At 54.6% G+C, this 13,275-nt stretch overlaps 4 protein-coding genes across 4 annotated transcripts; 2 read left to right on the top strand and 2 right to left on the bottom strand.

Moving 5' to 3' along the window:
* Positions 1-906: 906 nt before the first annotated feature.
* On the top strand, positions 907-4,587 carry N7474_009972 (serine/threonine-protein kinase; the record flags this gene model as incomplete). Its single annotated transcript, XM_057201382.1, has 3 exons — positions 907-1,162; positions 1,224-4,268; positions 4,319-4,587. 3 exons carry the CDS (start codon positions 907-909, stop codon positions 4,585-4,587), a joined length of 3,570 nt encoding a protein of 1,189 aa, XP_057049369.1.
* A 1,308-nt stretch (positions 4,588-5,895) lies between these two features.
* N7474_009971 (F-box domain protein) lies at positions 5,896-8,187 on the top strand (the record flags this gene model as incomplete). Its single annotated transcript, XM_057201381.1, has 1 exon — positions 5,896-8,187. One exon carries the CDS (start codon positions 5,896-5,898, stop codon positions 8,185-8,187), a length of 2,292 nt encoding a protein of 763 aa, XP_057049368.1.
* Positions 8,188-9,495: 1,308 nt separating this feature from the next.
* N7474_009970 (uncharacterized protein) lies at positions 9,496-11,958 on the bottom strand (the record flags this gene model as incomplete). Its single annotated transcript, XM_057201380.1, has 1 exon — positions 9,496-11,958. The coding sequence occupies one exon, from the start codon at positions 11,956-11,958 to the stop codon at positions 9,496-9,498; it is 2,463 nt and encodes an 820-aa protein (XP_057049367.1).
* A 313-nt stretch (positions 11,959-12,271) lies between these two features.
* Positions 12,272-13,242, bottom strand: N7474_009969 (Efg1 domain-containing protein; the record flags this gene model as incomplete). The annotated part of the gene is made up of 2 exons (XM_057201379.1): positions 12,272-12,804; positions 12,864-13,242. The coding sequence occupies 2 exons, from the start codon at positions 13,240-13,242 to the stop codon at positions 12,272-12,274; spliced, it is 912 nt and encodes a 303-aa protein (XP_057049366.1).
* Between the last annotated feature and the right edge of the window lie 33 nt (positions 13,243-13,275).

Genomic DNA, 13,275 nt, shown 5'->3' with positions numbered 1-13,275 from the left:
GCCTCCTGGTACGAAAGTGATATCTCTTTGACGATTTGCAAGACTAACCAAAGTGATCTAGAGATGGTCAACCAACGAGACGACCCCACAAGTACTGAGTATTGGACTGCCGAGAAAGCAGTGGTCTGGAACATTGGGATGACCTTTCTTTACCTTGAGGCTCGTGATACATATGCTGGAGACGTGACCGAGGTAATGAGGGTCTTTGCAAAGAGGGTTTTTCGATCAGTCGGTCCAACCAACCCAGATGATCCGGACTGGTACTGGGTAGCTGCGGTGATAGCAGCGTGGCGAAGTTCATCTCTTGTAACTGGTGATGATTCACTGCCACCCTCTTTGCAGAAAAAAAGGGACATCTGCAAAATATAGACAATGGTTCTTGAAAGTCCTTGTTTCAGGAAGAAGATCGATACGGGTTGCAGCAAGCATGGGACGAAATGAAACCAGTGCTCACGACTGAGATAGTTCACGATCACCATCAGCGCGTGAATTCGATATCATTATGATGCATGTATATATCTGCTGGAGTCTACCAGGAAGTAATGTCAATCCATGATAGACGTGTGGACAGTGAGGGCGAACACCTACAATAATCAAATGTACAGTTTTTGTTGTTCTCCCCACTCTCTGGATCCAACCCACTCTTTTCACCCTCCCTCCCTCTTCTTCTCTTCCTCTTCTCTTTCACTCTTCCACAATTTCTCTCACTCACCACACATGGCCGGTGACTGTCGGCTTCCCTCTCTGGTCATCATTCGTGGAAATCCAATGTCGAATTAAGCCCTTCACCCCGCTCGAGCTCTCGCCCGTTGAGCCTCGTCCTTGCTTTCGCATCTGACCCTGGTCGGGGTTCTGAACAAGCGAAAAAATAGACGGACAAGAGGATGGGGTCCGCCTACCAGCCGGATGGTAAGTCATGCGCACACCCTTGTCTGGTTTCATATTGCGGCGTTCGGGTCAGTCGCCTGTGATTTGCGCGTGGCTGCGATCACGCCTCGAGGAGATCACACTGCCGGTGGAATGGAAACCTGCCGGCCGGCCCGCCATGACGATGTGCTGATCAGTCACAGACGATCCCAGTCCTTTATCGTCTCCCTTGGGGCCCCTCTCGGAGTCACCCGAGACACAGTCTCCGTTTCGAAGACTGTCCTTGCAGACAGACGTGCCCTCGAGGAGGTCGGTCGATAGCGCGTCGTCTGAATATGACCCTTTCTCCAGGTCAGTACTGTCGTCGGAATTTCTTCTCTGCAACCACCACCACAACCAGACGTTATTAACATCTGTATCTCGTGTCGGTAGATCTCCTTTATTCGAGAACGAGCATGGCCTGGGTCCGTCCGGGCTGGATCGAATCCGCCAGCATCAGCCGTCTCGTGTACTGACACTTCCAAACCTGTCCACCTCGTCGCTGGCTCCCGTGCCCGGCCAACGTGCGTCTGCATCGGCTCGTTCGCGCTCGTCGACTCGAGCCCATCCTGCCCGCATGTCGATGAGCCAGAGCTTTGGAGATCTGGAGGACCTCCATCGGTTCCCGCTGGAATCGTTGCATTCGTTTTCATTCGCTCAGCAATCAGAGGAACTCCTTCACAGCCGGCATAACATTTTGAAGCGGTCGATAGATTTCATGCGCGATCGGATGGGGTGGGCGGCCAGCAATCCCGGGATCGCCAATGCGCAGGCTCAAGTCAGTGGCGACTCGGAGATGCAGGGTATGATGGACCTGTTGACGCGAGCAAATGTCCTTGAATACGACGAGAATGGCAACCGTGTCCGAGGACCTACCACCGGACCGGCCGATATTAATGGCGACAACGTTTTCGACAAGGCTTTTTACTCGAGCTCGTCTTCGCCCAGCACTACTTACGCGCAGCAACCGCCAAGTTCTGGATCTCAGCTGGCCCCGGATAACTCTCAGATGTTGAGTCCCCTCCCCAGTGATCGTATTCCGCCCCAGCGACTGGATCTCAGAAGCGCCCCTTCGTCCAGGCGCGTAAGCTTAAAACGTACATTCACGGATCTCAGCACTGTGTCTCTCCAGAGCAAGCTGATGGAGACTCTAGCACAACCATACACTTCCACGGACCCGTTCGCCTCGCTCAGCTCATCGATGAATGGACTGGGGTTGGGATTCCCAACTCCCGCCTTACATACCCACAGCAGCAAATGGACCCCGGTATCCCAGGCCGTCTTCCGGACGGAAGCCCAGGCACCATGGACTATTCTGGCCGCCAACGATCTCTCCTGTCTTGTATTCGGTGTGACGCAGTCCGAAGTCCGCCGCCTCAGTATTCTAGAGGTCGTACAGAAAGATCATCGGCAATGGCTCGAAGACAAGCTCCGTGATCCCAGCACCGACGCCACAGCCCGTGCACCTCTGCCGCAGCCGGATAGACCCAATATCCGCGCGGCCAACCCCAAGTTCCGGGCCCTCGGGAACGGGGTGACGGCACAGCTGCTGAGTAAACCATCTTCCCGGGAGAAAACACAACGCTCCAAGACCGACGATGGGTATGGATCCAGCACGAGAAATGTTCGCAATCCTAACCATCCGGCGACTAAGTCACGCGGCGTCCTGTTGTGCGGCGATGTGGTTCCGATCCAGAAACGTAATGGCTCGAAGGGATCGGCCAGTGTCTGGGTTATGGAGAAGCGCGGTGGCTTGATCTGGGTGTTGGAAGAGATCACGGAGAACATTGCCTCTGTGCGCTGTGATGACAGTTGGCATGTGGTGGAAGTCCATGGGGATGTCGACAAGATTTGGGGTTCGTCGATCGTCAAACCGAACCAGTCGATCACCGAGCTTCTGCCCCGGTTACCGTCCGAGTGTCTCGAAGGATCAACCGAGGAAGGATTAGCTAAGATCACCGAGTTGAAGCACTTTGCAGCAAACACTTCGGCCGGTGTGTGTATCCCTGTTGCTGTGACCAAGGCAGAAGGGGATCGCACGCTTCAAGTATCAAGCTTCCCCCACGTTGCCGGTATGATGGTGCTATCATCTGCGAGTTTGAATGTGATCAGCTCCAACTCTGTGTTCTCGTCGGCACTATTCGGCCAGGAACGTCCGGAAGGCAGGCATATCACCGAACTGGTGCCCGGGTTTGACGATATTTTGGATATATTGACCGAGGAGGACAATGTGCCCTTGGTGGACGGTATTGTGATTCCTGAACACAGCTTCCGGCGCGCGCGGACGTTGTCAATCCTGCGTGATGGCAAATCCAATGCGGCGTCTGTCTTCACGGAGCCTAGCGGTCTGCTGGCCAAGCATCGGGATGGGTCGACCATTGTTGTGGATATTCAACTGCGGGTTGTCAAGAGTGGTACCTTTTTCTCGAAGGAGCAGGTCGAAAAACTCAGCGATCTCAGCAGCGACTCGGATGACAGTGACGACACCATTGCTGTCACGGAACTGGTCTATGCCTTGTGGGTCACCTATTCGCGACATATCCATGCTGCCGGAGCTGCGGCGACCCTCTCCACGGCGTCGTCGCTGCCAACCTCCAAACCTACGTCTCCAAATCCCATTGCTACGGCGGATCTCCCGGCCCCGATGTCCTCTGATACGCCATCTCCGGATCCGGGCACGCCTTCTGTGGAAATCCAGGCCCCGACGACGACGCTCAGCCAACAACTCACGCAGGCCGCATCGGAGCCGCTGATCGACCGATCTGTCCAGCCAGTCCCCGAGGTGAATCTGCTCAATGCGAAGAAAGAGCCTCCACAGAAACGGACCATCAACGACTACGTGATTTTGGAAGAAATGGGCCAAGGTGCATACGGGCAGGTCAAGCTGGCCCGATTGAAGAAGCAACCCAGCAAGAAGATGGTGCTCAAGTACGTCACGAAGAAGCGGATTCTGGTGGATACCTGGACTCGAGATCGCCGTCTGGGGACTGTGCCGTTGGAGATCCACGTGTTGGACTTTTTACGGCCAGACGGCCTGAAGCATCCGAATATTGTGGAGATGGTGGGCTTCTTCGAGGACGACATCAACTACTACATCGAGATGATCCCGCATGGGCTGCCGGGCATGGACTTGTTCGATTACATCGAGCTCAAGGCCACCATGGACGAGTCCGAGTGCCGCAACATCTTCAAGCAGGTTGTCAGCGCGATCCACCACCTACACACCAAGGCGCTGGTGGTGCACCGGGACATCAAGGATGAGAACGTGGTGCTGGACGGCGAAGGGCGGATCAAGTTGATCGACTTTGGCAGTGCGGCGTACATCAAGAACGGGCCGTTTGACGTGTTCGTGGGAACGATCGGTCAGCCTTCTTCCTACCCATTGCTTATTGCTTTGCTAATTCTGTATCAGACTACGCCGCCCCCGAAGTCCTGCAGGGCAAATCCTACCGCGGCAAGGAGCAGGATATCTGGGCCCTGGGGATTTTGTTGTACACCATCGTCTACAAGGAGAACCCGTTCTACAACGTCGACGAAATCCTCGACCACCCGCTGCGCATCCCCTTCCTGCCTTTCTCGGAAGAATGCATCGACTTGATCCGCAAGATGCTGGACCGCGACGTCGACAACCGGCTAACCGTTACGGAGGTGCTTGAACATCCTTGGATGCTGGGCACATAACACCGCCCCCCAACAATTTCTTTCTATACTATGCCTTTTCTTTTTTGTACGACCGAACTAACTAAACATCACAACACACTACACCACCCCACGATACCCCACAGAGTTGATTTTGCTTATGAGAAGGAAGGACTGGAGCGGATGGGGCGGGAGGGTATCAATGACTGGTTTGACGCGACGGCGGATGAAGATATGCTTGCGATGACCGCCATGTTTCCGGATTTTCTTCTTCTTTTTCCTGTTCGTTACTGGGAGAGTTGCCTTGCATTCCATCTAGACCACGCATATGAATAATTGGTAGTCCACACATGAATATACATGATGCTCCTAAACCACTAGGGATCTGTAGTTCCTCGCACGGAGACTAAATTAGCCGATCGCCGTTGTGAGTGGAGACAAGACACCCTCTCTGACCCGATTGCGCTAATAACGTTAGTCCTAATTCACCGACCTGAGTACTAAATATCGCCTCCACCAAGGGCAGTCTGTGCTGGATATACAATTCTCCGCGTCTCAATCCACGGCTCCGCTCGTTTTTCCCCCGCAAGGGAGTGGGCGGTGGCGCAACAGAGACCGAGTTAGGTAGGGACCGTCCAAGGCAAAAATGCCGACCGGCTGGAGTAATCTGTATGAATGTCAGCATGGCACCAGACGCGGCCCAATAATAATCGCGGATCGTTGTGGTTTTTGCCCCGGTGAGTTATGTAGTTGGTTAGGCCAGGAACGAGAACCAGGTTGGTCTCACCCTGGTTATGCGGTGGAGTCGCATTCTCTCTTTCCCCGGTGTCGAGGTCAGTGGGTGTGGACTGAGCGTCGTCAGCCGGTGAGCGAAGTCCAGTCTGAGTTCAGGCTAGTTGGCTACGAAGGACGGATAGAGTGAGTGGTGGGGCAGATAAGACAATAATCGAGGGGAATCACTGCGACTGGCCCGTGACCCGGCACTCTTTCTGGACTGCTGGCATTCTTCTTACGCTCTTCCTCTGCTCTTTCTTTCTTTCTTTCCTCCCTAGCCTGTTTGCTCTTCTCGGCCCACACTCGGTACGTCGAGACGGTTAAACGTCACTCGTGCCCCATCCCGCTGGTCCAGTCCGGCCTTTTCCACGGTTTGACTGCCCGCGAGGGCCCGACATTACATATCTGGTCCAACCTCCCCCACTTTTTTTCCACCCTGATTTGTACTGTTCGTTTCACTCGCTCGACGGCAAGTGGTCTGGTATCACTATGTGCACTTAGGCCCTGCGCTACTATCCTGCGTGCGCCGTGTCGCTACATTTCCTCGAAATCATATCCGTCGATATCACCACCAGCATGGCTTCGGCTGCTGCTGCTGACCGGGTGTCCGGCGACATCGCGCCGGCGCCGTCGTCTCTACCCTCACCATCTCCCTCGCCCGAGATCTCCCCTGCCAGCCCGACCTCATCGACGGGCCAGATCCCGCTCGAACAACCGCCCAAGCTGAAGGGTCGCCAAAAGCTGCTACAGAATCTCCAGCGCATGTCGTCCAGCCCGACGCTGACCCGGCGGGGTCGGTCTGCGTCAACGACGGGCTATCGGCGCGATCACAAGGCTTCGCTGTCGTGCGTCTCGTTGTCATCTCAGTACTCGCCCTGTCTGCCGAACGGCAGTTCCTCGCAGCTGTATGGCGGGTTGAACCCTCGTCCTGCGACACCGGGCTGTTCGGGATCGGCCGGTATGGGAACGGCGGATGGTCTGAACCCGCGGATCCGGCTCGTGGGCACCGATTCGCCTGCTTCGGGACAGCCGCGCTCGGTGCCGATGCCCTTTGATTTGAGGCCGACATCGCGGGAGGCTCCGTGGACGGAGAATACGACTGAGGAGGGGGAGGCTTCTACTTCTGCGACGCTCCCAGACTCGCAGCCGGCCAAGCGGCTTGATTTCTGGGGGGATATGCCGCGCGAGCTGAAGATGGAGATCTTTCGGTATCTCGCGCCAAGGGAGATTGTGCGCTGTTCTGCGGTGTCGAAGTTGTGGAATGAGATGTGCTACGATGGTCAGCTGTGGTCCAAGGTTGACACGACGGAGTACTACCAGAAGATCCCGAGTGATGTTCTGGTCAAGCTGATTACCTCTGGTGGACCGTTTGTGCGAGATCTCAATCTGAGAGGATGCATCCAGCTGCGAGAGAAGTGGTCCTCGGATGGGGAGCGACTTTCGGATCTGTGTCGGAATCTGGTTAACTTTTCGCTGGAGGGCTGTCGCATCGATAAGACGTCTATCCACTACTTCCTGCTGCGGAATCCTCGCCTGGCGTGCATCAACGTGTCGGGTCTGTCCAGCGTGACGAACTCGGCTATGCGGATCATTGCGCAGTCATGCCCGCAGCTGGAGAGGCTGAATGTCTCCTGGTGCAACAATGTTACCACCAAAGGTCTTCGACGGGTCATCCAGGATTGTGAGCTGTTGACGGATCTTCGGGCCAGCGAGATTCAGGGCTTCGACGATGAAGAGTTCGCCGTAGAGCTATTTGAACGCAATACACTCGAGCGGCTCATCATGAGCCGCACCGATCTCAACGACCAGTTCCTCAAGGCACTCATTCAGGGCGTCAACCCGGCCATGGACGTACTGACCGACCAGCCCATCGTCCCACCTCGACGATTCCGACATTTGGATATGCACCAGTGCTCCGACCTAACGGACGACGGGCTGAAGAGTCTCGCCCACAACGTCCCCGATCTCGAAGGGCTGCAAGTATCCCAGTGCTCCGAGCTGACAGACGCCTCGATCATGGACGTGATCCGCACGACGCCCAAACTGTCTCACATTGAACTAGAAGACCTCGAGCACCTCACCAACAGCACGCTCATCGAGCTCGCCAAATCCCCCTGCCGCGAGACCCTCGAGCACCTCAACATCAGCTATTGCGAAGCCCTCGGCGACTCGGGCATGCTGCAGGTGATGAAGAACTGCCCGCGCATCCGCTCCGTCGAAATGGACAACACCCGCGTCTCGGACCTCACGCTCATGGAAGCGAGCTTCCGCATCCGCCGCCGCGGCTACGGCGAAGCCATCCCGCAAGTCGGCATGCGGCTCGTGGTCTTCGACTGCGCAAACGTCACCTGGGCTGGCGTGAAAGAAGTCCTCTCAAGCAACGCATACATCCCCCGGACGCGCAAACCCGTGGCTTCTCCAACAATCGTCACCGTCACCCAAACCTCCCCAGACTCCAGATCCGCATCCCCCATGACAACAACGACGACATTCGTCACGCCATCTTCCACGCCATCGCTCTCGCCATCACCCTCGCCAGACCCAACACCAACATACCCGGCGGAGATCATCCAGCTGAAATGTTTCTACGGGTGGCAGATGACTGTGGACGAGCACACGAAACGTGTTCTGCGCGGCGACCTCTCGTCCGCGAGGCGGCTGGACCGCAAATGGGCTGATTATATGATGGCTACTGAGGAGGCGGGCGCGGCGGGAGCGGGCGCGAGACGGAGGAGACGTCGCGCGAGAGAGGCCGAGAGGCTTTATAATGCTGATGAAGATGAGGCAGAGGATGCTTATGGCTTGGGGGGCATTTCGGCGCTGACTGGGAGGAGGAGGGCGCAGAGTGGGGGTTGCATTGTTATGTGATTGATGCAGGCCGTCGTCTCCAGTCCGCACCTCCGGTCGTCACCTCCAGCTTTTGACGGAAGATGGCCTATTTCGAGCCTAGGTCTTTCCTCTCTCCAGCAGATGTTTTCTCTCTTCCACCCTTTCCGATCCACCATCTACAATTTTTGACAAACACTATCATTTTGTCTACTGGCGCTGGCTCGCTAGTATCTCCATCATTGCAGCGCAAGACCAACACCACACTACACACACAAGGCTGGCCCACTACACATCCACGACCTTTTCAAGATTACGATAAACGCTGCACACGATTACGTCCTTTCCCCCTTCTTTCCCTCCTCTATCTCCTCTATCGCCTTCAGAAACTGGCCTTTTTCACTATGAGACACTATGAGAATCGAACTAGTCTTTGCTGCTTATTTCCTCGATGGAATTCTATCTCTCTCCCCCTCCCCCCTTCTCTCTCTCATATCTGTTCTGTTCTTTTTATTTTTCTTTTTCGTTTGTCGTTCAAGCATGAAGCATATCTTGCCTCTCCCTTTACCTACGAGCTCGAATTGAATTGAATTCCGGTTTGATTTTATATCATTTCTTTTTCTTTCCTTTCCTACTTCATCTTTCATATTCTGCCTGCTACTTCTACACCATAACACAACACAATACACAATATCACTCACTCGGACTAGGTGCTTGTCTTTTCTTTTCTTTCCACTATCTACTTCACTCCAGTCAACACAGTTCACTTTCATGCGGTTATGATTATTTTTTCTCCTTTGGTTCACCCTCCCCCCTTCTGTTTTGTCACGGTCATGGTCATCTTCACTAGCATATGTAGAGGGTGGTTGGGGTTGTTGGCGAATATTATCAGTGTTTTCTTTTGCGTTGAATTAGGTCAATGTTGAAATGAATTTGGATTTTAGTCAAGAATCAGAATGATCCTATTTCCCTGTATTATCAGAAACAGATAGTCCCAGTCGGTTTACGACCAAGGAGGATGTTTTCGGGCCGTAGGTCGCCATGGCAAGAAGGTGGATCTCACTGCGCTCACACCCAGGGCATGTGGCTTCGAGTGTAGACAGGGCTCGCCAAAGCTTAACTTTGGGTTAGAAAAGCAGCATAGTCATGAAGAATGAATACTCGGGAAATTATACAGCGAAGAAGAAAATGACAATCCATCCAAGTATCATTAACAGGGCTACGACCTAGATACAACCCAAGGAACCAGCTAACGGTACAGACGGCCAGTCAAATTATTGACAGAAACATGAACAACAGAAGAAAGCCTCTCGATCTTGAGATCAAGATCAGGTGAACGTCGGATGAGTATTAGGTCAGACCCGGCTGAGCGGGGAGAATCACCCGAGCATACACAGACCGGTTAGAAGCAACGACGGACAGGAAGAGATCCTCCATAGGCAGGTCATCCAGCGAGAAGCCAGGCCGAAGAATGATGTTGGGAGGCAGCTCAAGATACAGCTGCGGGTACGCGGTCTGGAGAAAGCCCGTCTTGTCGTAGAAGTCCATGATGGCGTGCGCAACACCCTTGGGACGGAAGAGGACGAGGTCGTGCAGAATCCGGACGTGTGTGTTCTTGATGTCAAGGTTCAGCAGGCTCAGCGCGTGGGCACTGGACTGCTCGTTGGTGTCGCCGGCATCACGGGCACGGTGCTTCGCCCTGCCGCCGTGGTAGATCAGCATCATGTTGCGGAACAGCTGGTGGGTGCCTGGGTAGTGGTGCATGAACATGGCGCCGAAGTTGGATGTCATAGTGCGCTTGTTCATGTAGACTAGATTGGAGGCCTGGACATGCAGCGGCAGGTAAGGCACTTGGCCCGGGGCCGGGACTTGTGCGGTGGCCTGCGCATTGGCAAGAGTGGTGGCACCAGGGGGCGCGTGGGTAATGATCCGGATGTTGGAAGCAGCGATGGCCGCCCGAGCAGCGGCAACGAGACGCCGAGCCCCGGAGTGGCCGATCTGCAGGTGGATGGTGGCCTGGGGGGTGGTACCAGCGTGGGCCAACTGAGTAGCAGCAAGAAGGACAGACTGAGCGGCAGGATTGGCGAGCTGCAGGCGGATAAGGCCCTCTGTGTCGATCACTGTGGACCGACTATCACCGGCGCCGTCGGTGGACTCGATACTGATCTGGTTGCCCATATCGACAGTATCTTGAGCAGGAGCCTCGGGAGTTGGCTCGGGGGTCGCGTTTTCAGGCGTGAAGTTGAGGTAGTCGGTGAAAGAGAAAGACTCTTGGTCGTTGTCAGCAGACTGGACAGCGACGGGCTGAGCGAGCAGATTGACGGGAGTGGCCACGGGATAGTCGACGGAGAAGGTGGGAGCAAAAGAGGTGGAGTTGGAAAGGGAAGAGGGAAGAGAAGGATGGAAAGGAGGAGAAAGAAGAGAAGAAGGAAGGGGGCTGGCGCTGGCAACGGATGAAGGCATTGAGTCGCGGCGCTTGGTAATCGAGACATGAGACTGGAGGGCGCTGGCGATGTCGTTGGCGATGTCATCGGCGATGTAGTCGTCGATGATGTTCGGCATGCGCTGCTCCTGGTCTGGCTCAGGCTTGGGTTCCGTAGCAGCCCAATCCATCTCGTGGATCTGCTTCTCACTCAAGGCATTGATGGCATCCTTCTCCTGTGCATGGTTGTCGCCATCTTCATTGTCTTCGTTCTTGGCCTGCTCTGGCTCAGATTCCGTAGCAGGCCAAATCATATCGCTGAGCTCCATCTTAATCAGGGCGTTCACGGCATTCTCCTGTGAACAACCCTCCTGTGAAAACCTGTTACCATCTTCCTTGCCTTGGTTCTTGATGTTGTTGTCTGCAAGAGTTCCTCCTAGCACCGTGATCGGACCATGCGGATCCTCCTCTTGCTCTGGTTCCATCTCATATCCAAGAGGCCAGGGTACAGTCTCATTGACATAAGGCTTGTCGACCATAGTCTGAAAGTCAAAGCCCTCGACCCACTCCTGGAAGTAATCCTTCTTCATCTGGGCCGTACCAAAACCATCGTGCGGGTGCGGACCACAGGTCACATGGTAGCCTTGAAACTTGCACAGCGGAAAGATAAAAGCATGACCAGCACCTCGGGGCAGGACAGCACACAGGTGGTGTCGAGAAGCCATGTAATCAGGGTGAAGGTCCTTCTCCCAGGGCGAAGGCAGCTCTTTCATGCTCGGCGTGTGGAGTCGCAGCTGGCGATCGAGACTGCGAGGCAGAGCCACTGCAGAAGCGGGAGCAAGGACCGCCCCGATGGACCAGATGGCGGCATGCTTGCACATGCCCCAATCCTTGACACGCAGCTTCCAGCCAATGTATCGAGCATGCTCGCGGCCAGTGAGGATGTAGTAACCACGGTAAACAGGGAAGAACGGCAGGCCATGAGCCCAAACAATAACCGGCGGGCCAGATGGCACACGATTAGTGCGGATGTCGCCCTGGACCGTGAAGTCGTAGGGCCAGTACGAACCACGCGCCTTGGCAGGAATGTACTTGACAGCCAGGTAGACCAGTTCATCAGATAGTCGGGTGTTGGCAGGCGGGAAGTCCGGTTTGTTGTCACGCCAGGTCACTTCGATCACGAGCTTTAGCTGGATCCGATCAACTTCGTTCGCAGGATTCTCGCCGGGGCCATCAGATGGCTGCCAGATCACATCGGGGAAGTGCCTAAGCTCCAAAAGGCTGCTTATGCATGACTGCCGGAGAGTCTTCAGTCTTGCGGTGAAGTTTGCGGCTTCTTCGACTGGGCAGGCCATCATCGCATTTTTGATAATGTTTTTGATATCGCTCATTTTGAAGGAATGCGTTTCACAAAAGCAATACAAAAGATAGGGGCAAAATGAAAGAAAACACTGTGAGCGGGTGGGTGTGAAAGAGGGATGGGAGGTGTTAGGGATTGTGCGAAAGAGAAAGGTGGTGGTGAGGATAGCCGAAAAGGCAGGAGGGGAGATCAGATACAGCCATGTTAACAAACAGCCTGTGCGATAATCGATAGCCCTATCGATATTAGAGGGAGAGAAAACAGCCTGGACGAATATAACCTTAAACTAGTATGTTTAGCATTGGATATCAATATCAGACAATGAAGATAATCGACAGGACACATCACTCCTCGAAGAATCCTCCATCACTATCCTCCTCTACCGGTGGCTGAGGCACCTTGCGCATCTTCCGGCCCTGTTCTTGCTTCTGCGTTTTGTGATTCCTGCCTCCTTCTTGGTCACCCCGACGAGAGGCCTGTTTTTCTTTGGTTGACGGAAGAGTCTCTTTGGGCTTTTCTTTCTTCAACTCAATCGGTTCGCCATTGGCATTTATGTTCAACTTGCCCTCGCGAAGCTGATCGAGAGTTCCCTCGTCCATGCACTTGGCCACCACTGACCAAAGTGCAGGCTTTGCATTCTTGCTTGCAGGCTCCGTCTCAGGATCAGACTCTGCCGGCGTTTCACCAGATGTCTGGTCTTTGGATTTCGGGTAGAGAGAAATGTACTTCTCCGTGAGAGGATAGTAGATGGTATAGTTGAGATTGACCCGAGCAGCCTGAATCTTTTTTGCAAGGCGTTCCTTCTGACTCGGAGTTAGGCCTGGCTCCTTCTCTCGGCGTTGCAGTTGTTTGAGATCCTTGGTGGCGGTTTTGCGATCTGGAAGCCGCAATGTCGTTAGCACTGGACAAGAGTCATGGCAGAACACCAATACATACCGAGGAATCGCACAAAGTGGTATTTTTTGATCATCTGCGACCGCTGTCGTCGGGCCGTCTCCTCCGCCAGATCCTGCTCGTACCCTGCCAGCGCGCGTTGCTGCACGACACGCGCATCGGCGGGCAAGTCCGGCTTGTTGAGGAGGCGTTTCACATCGCGGATTCGCCTCTTCAGATCGTTGACGGAGGGATAGTTCTTTTCTTGTGGCGCGGGTTGGTTCTTGGACTTGGCGGCTGGTTCTGGGCTCTCCGAGTCTTCCTCTTCGTCCTCGCTGGGTGCCTTGCGATGCAGCTTCTTGCGCGCAGGCAGCACATCCTCACCCCCCTCGAGCTGTCGGCTCTTTCGCTTTTGCGGATCGCGTTGTTTGGTCCCAAACATTGTTGCTGCGTTGAGGAGGAACGTTGAATCAAA

This window comes from Penicillium riverlandense (assembly GCF_028828495.1).
Source record: "Penicillium riverlandense strain IBT 135883 chromosome Unknown utg000008l_segment0_segment0, whole genome shotgun sequence".
NCBI classification, from domain to species: Eukaryota; Fungi; Ascomycota; class Eurotiomycetes; order Eurotiales; family Aspergillaceae; genus Penicillium; species Penicillium riverlandense.
The sequence above is the reverse complement of the archived record's forward strand: the minus strand, read 5'-3'. Positions and strand labels throughout refer to the sequence as shown.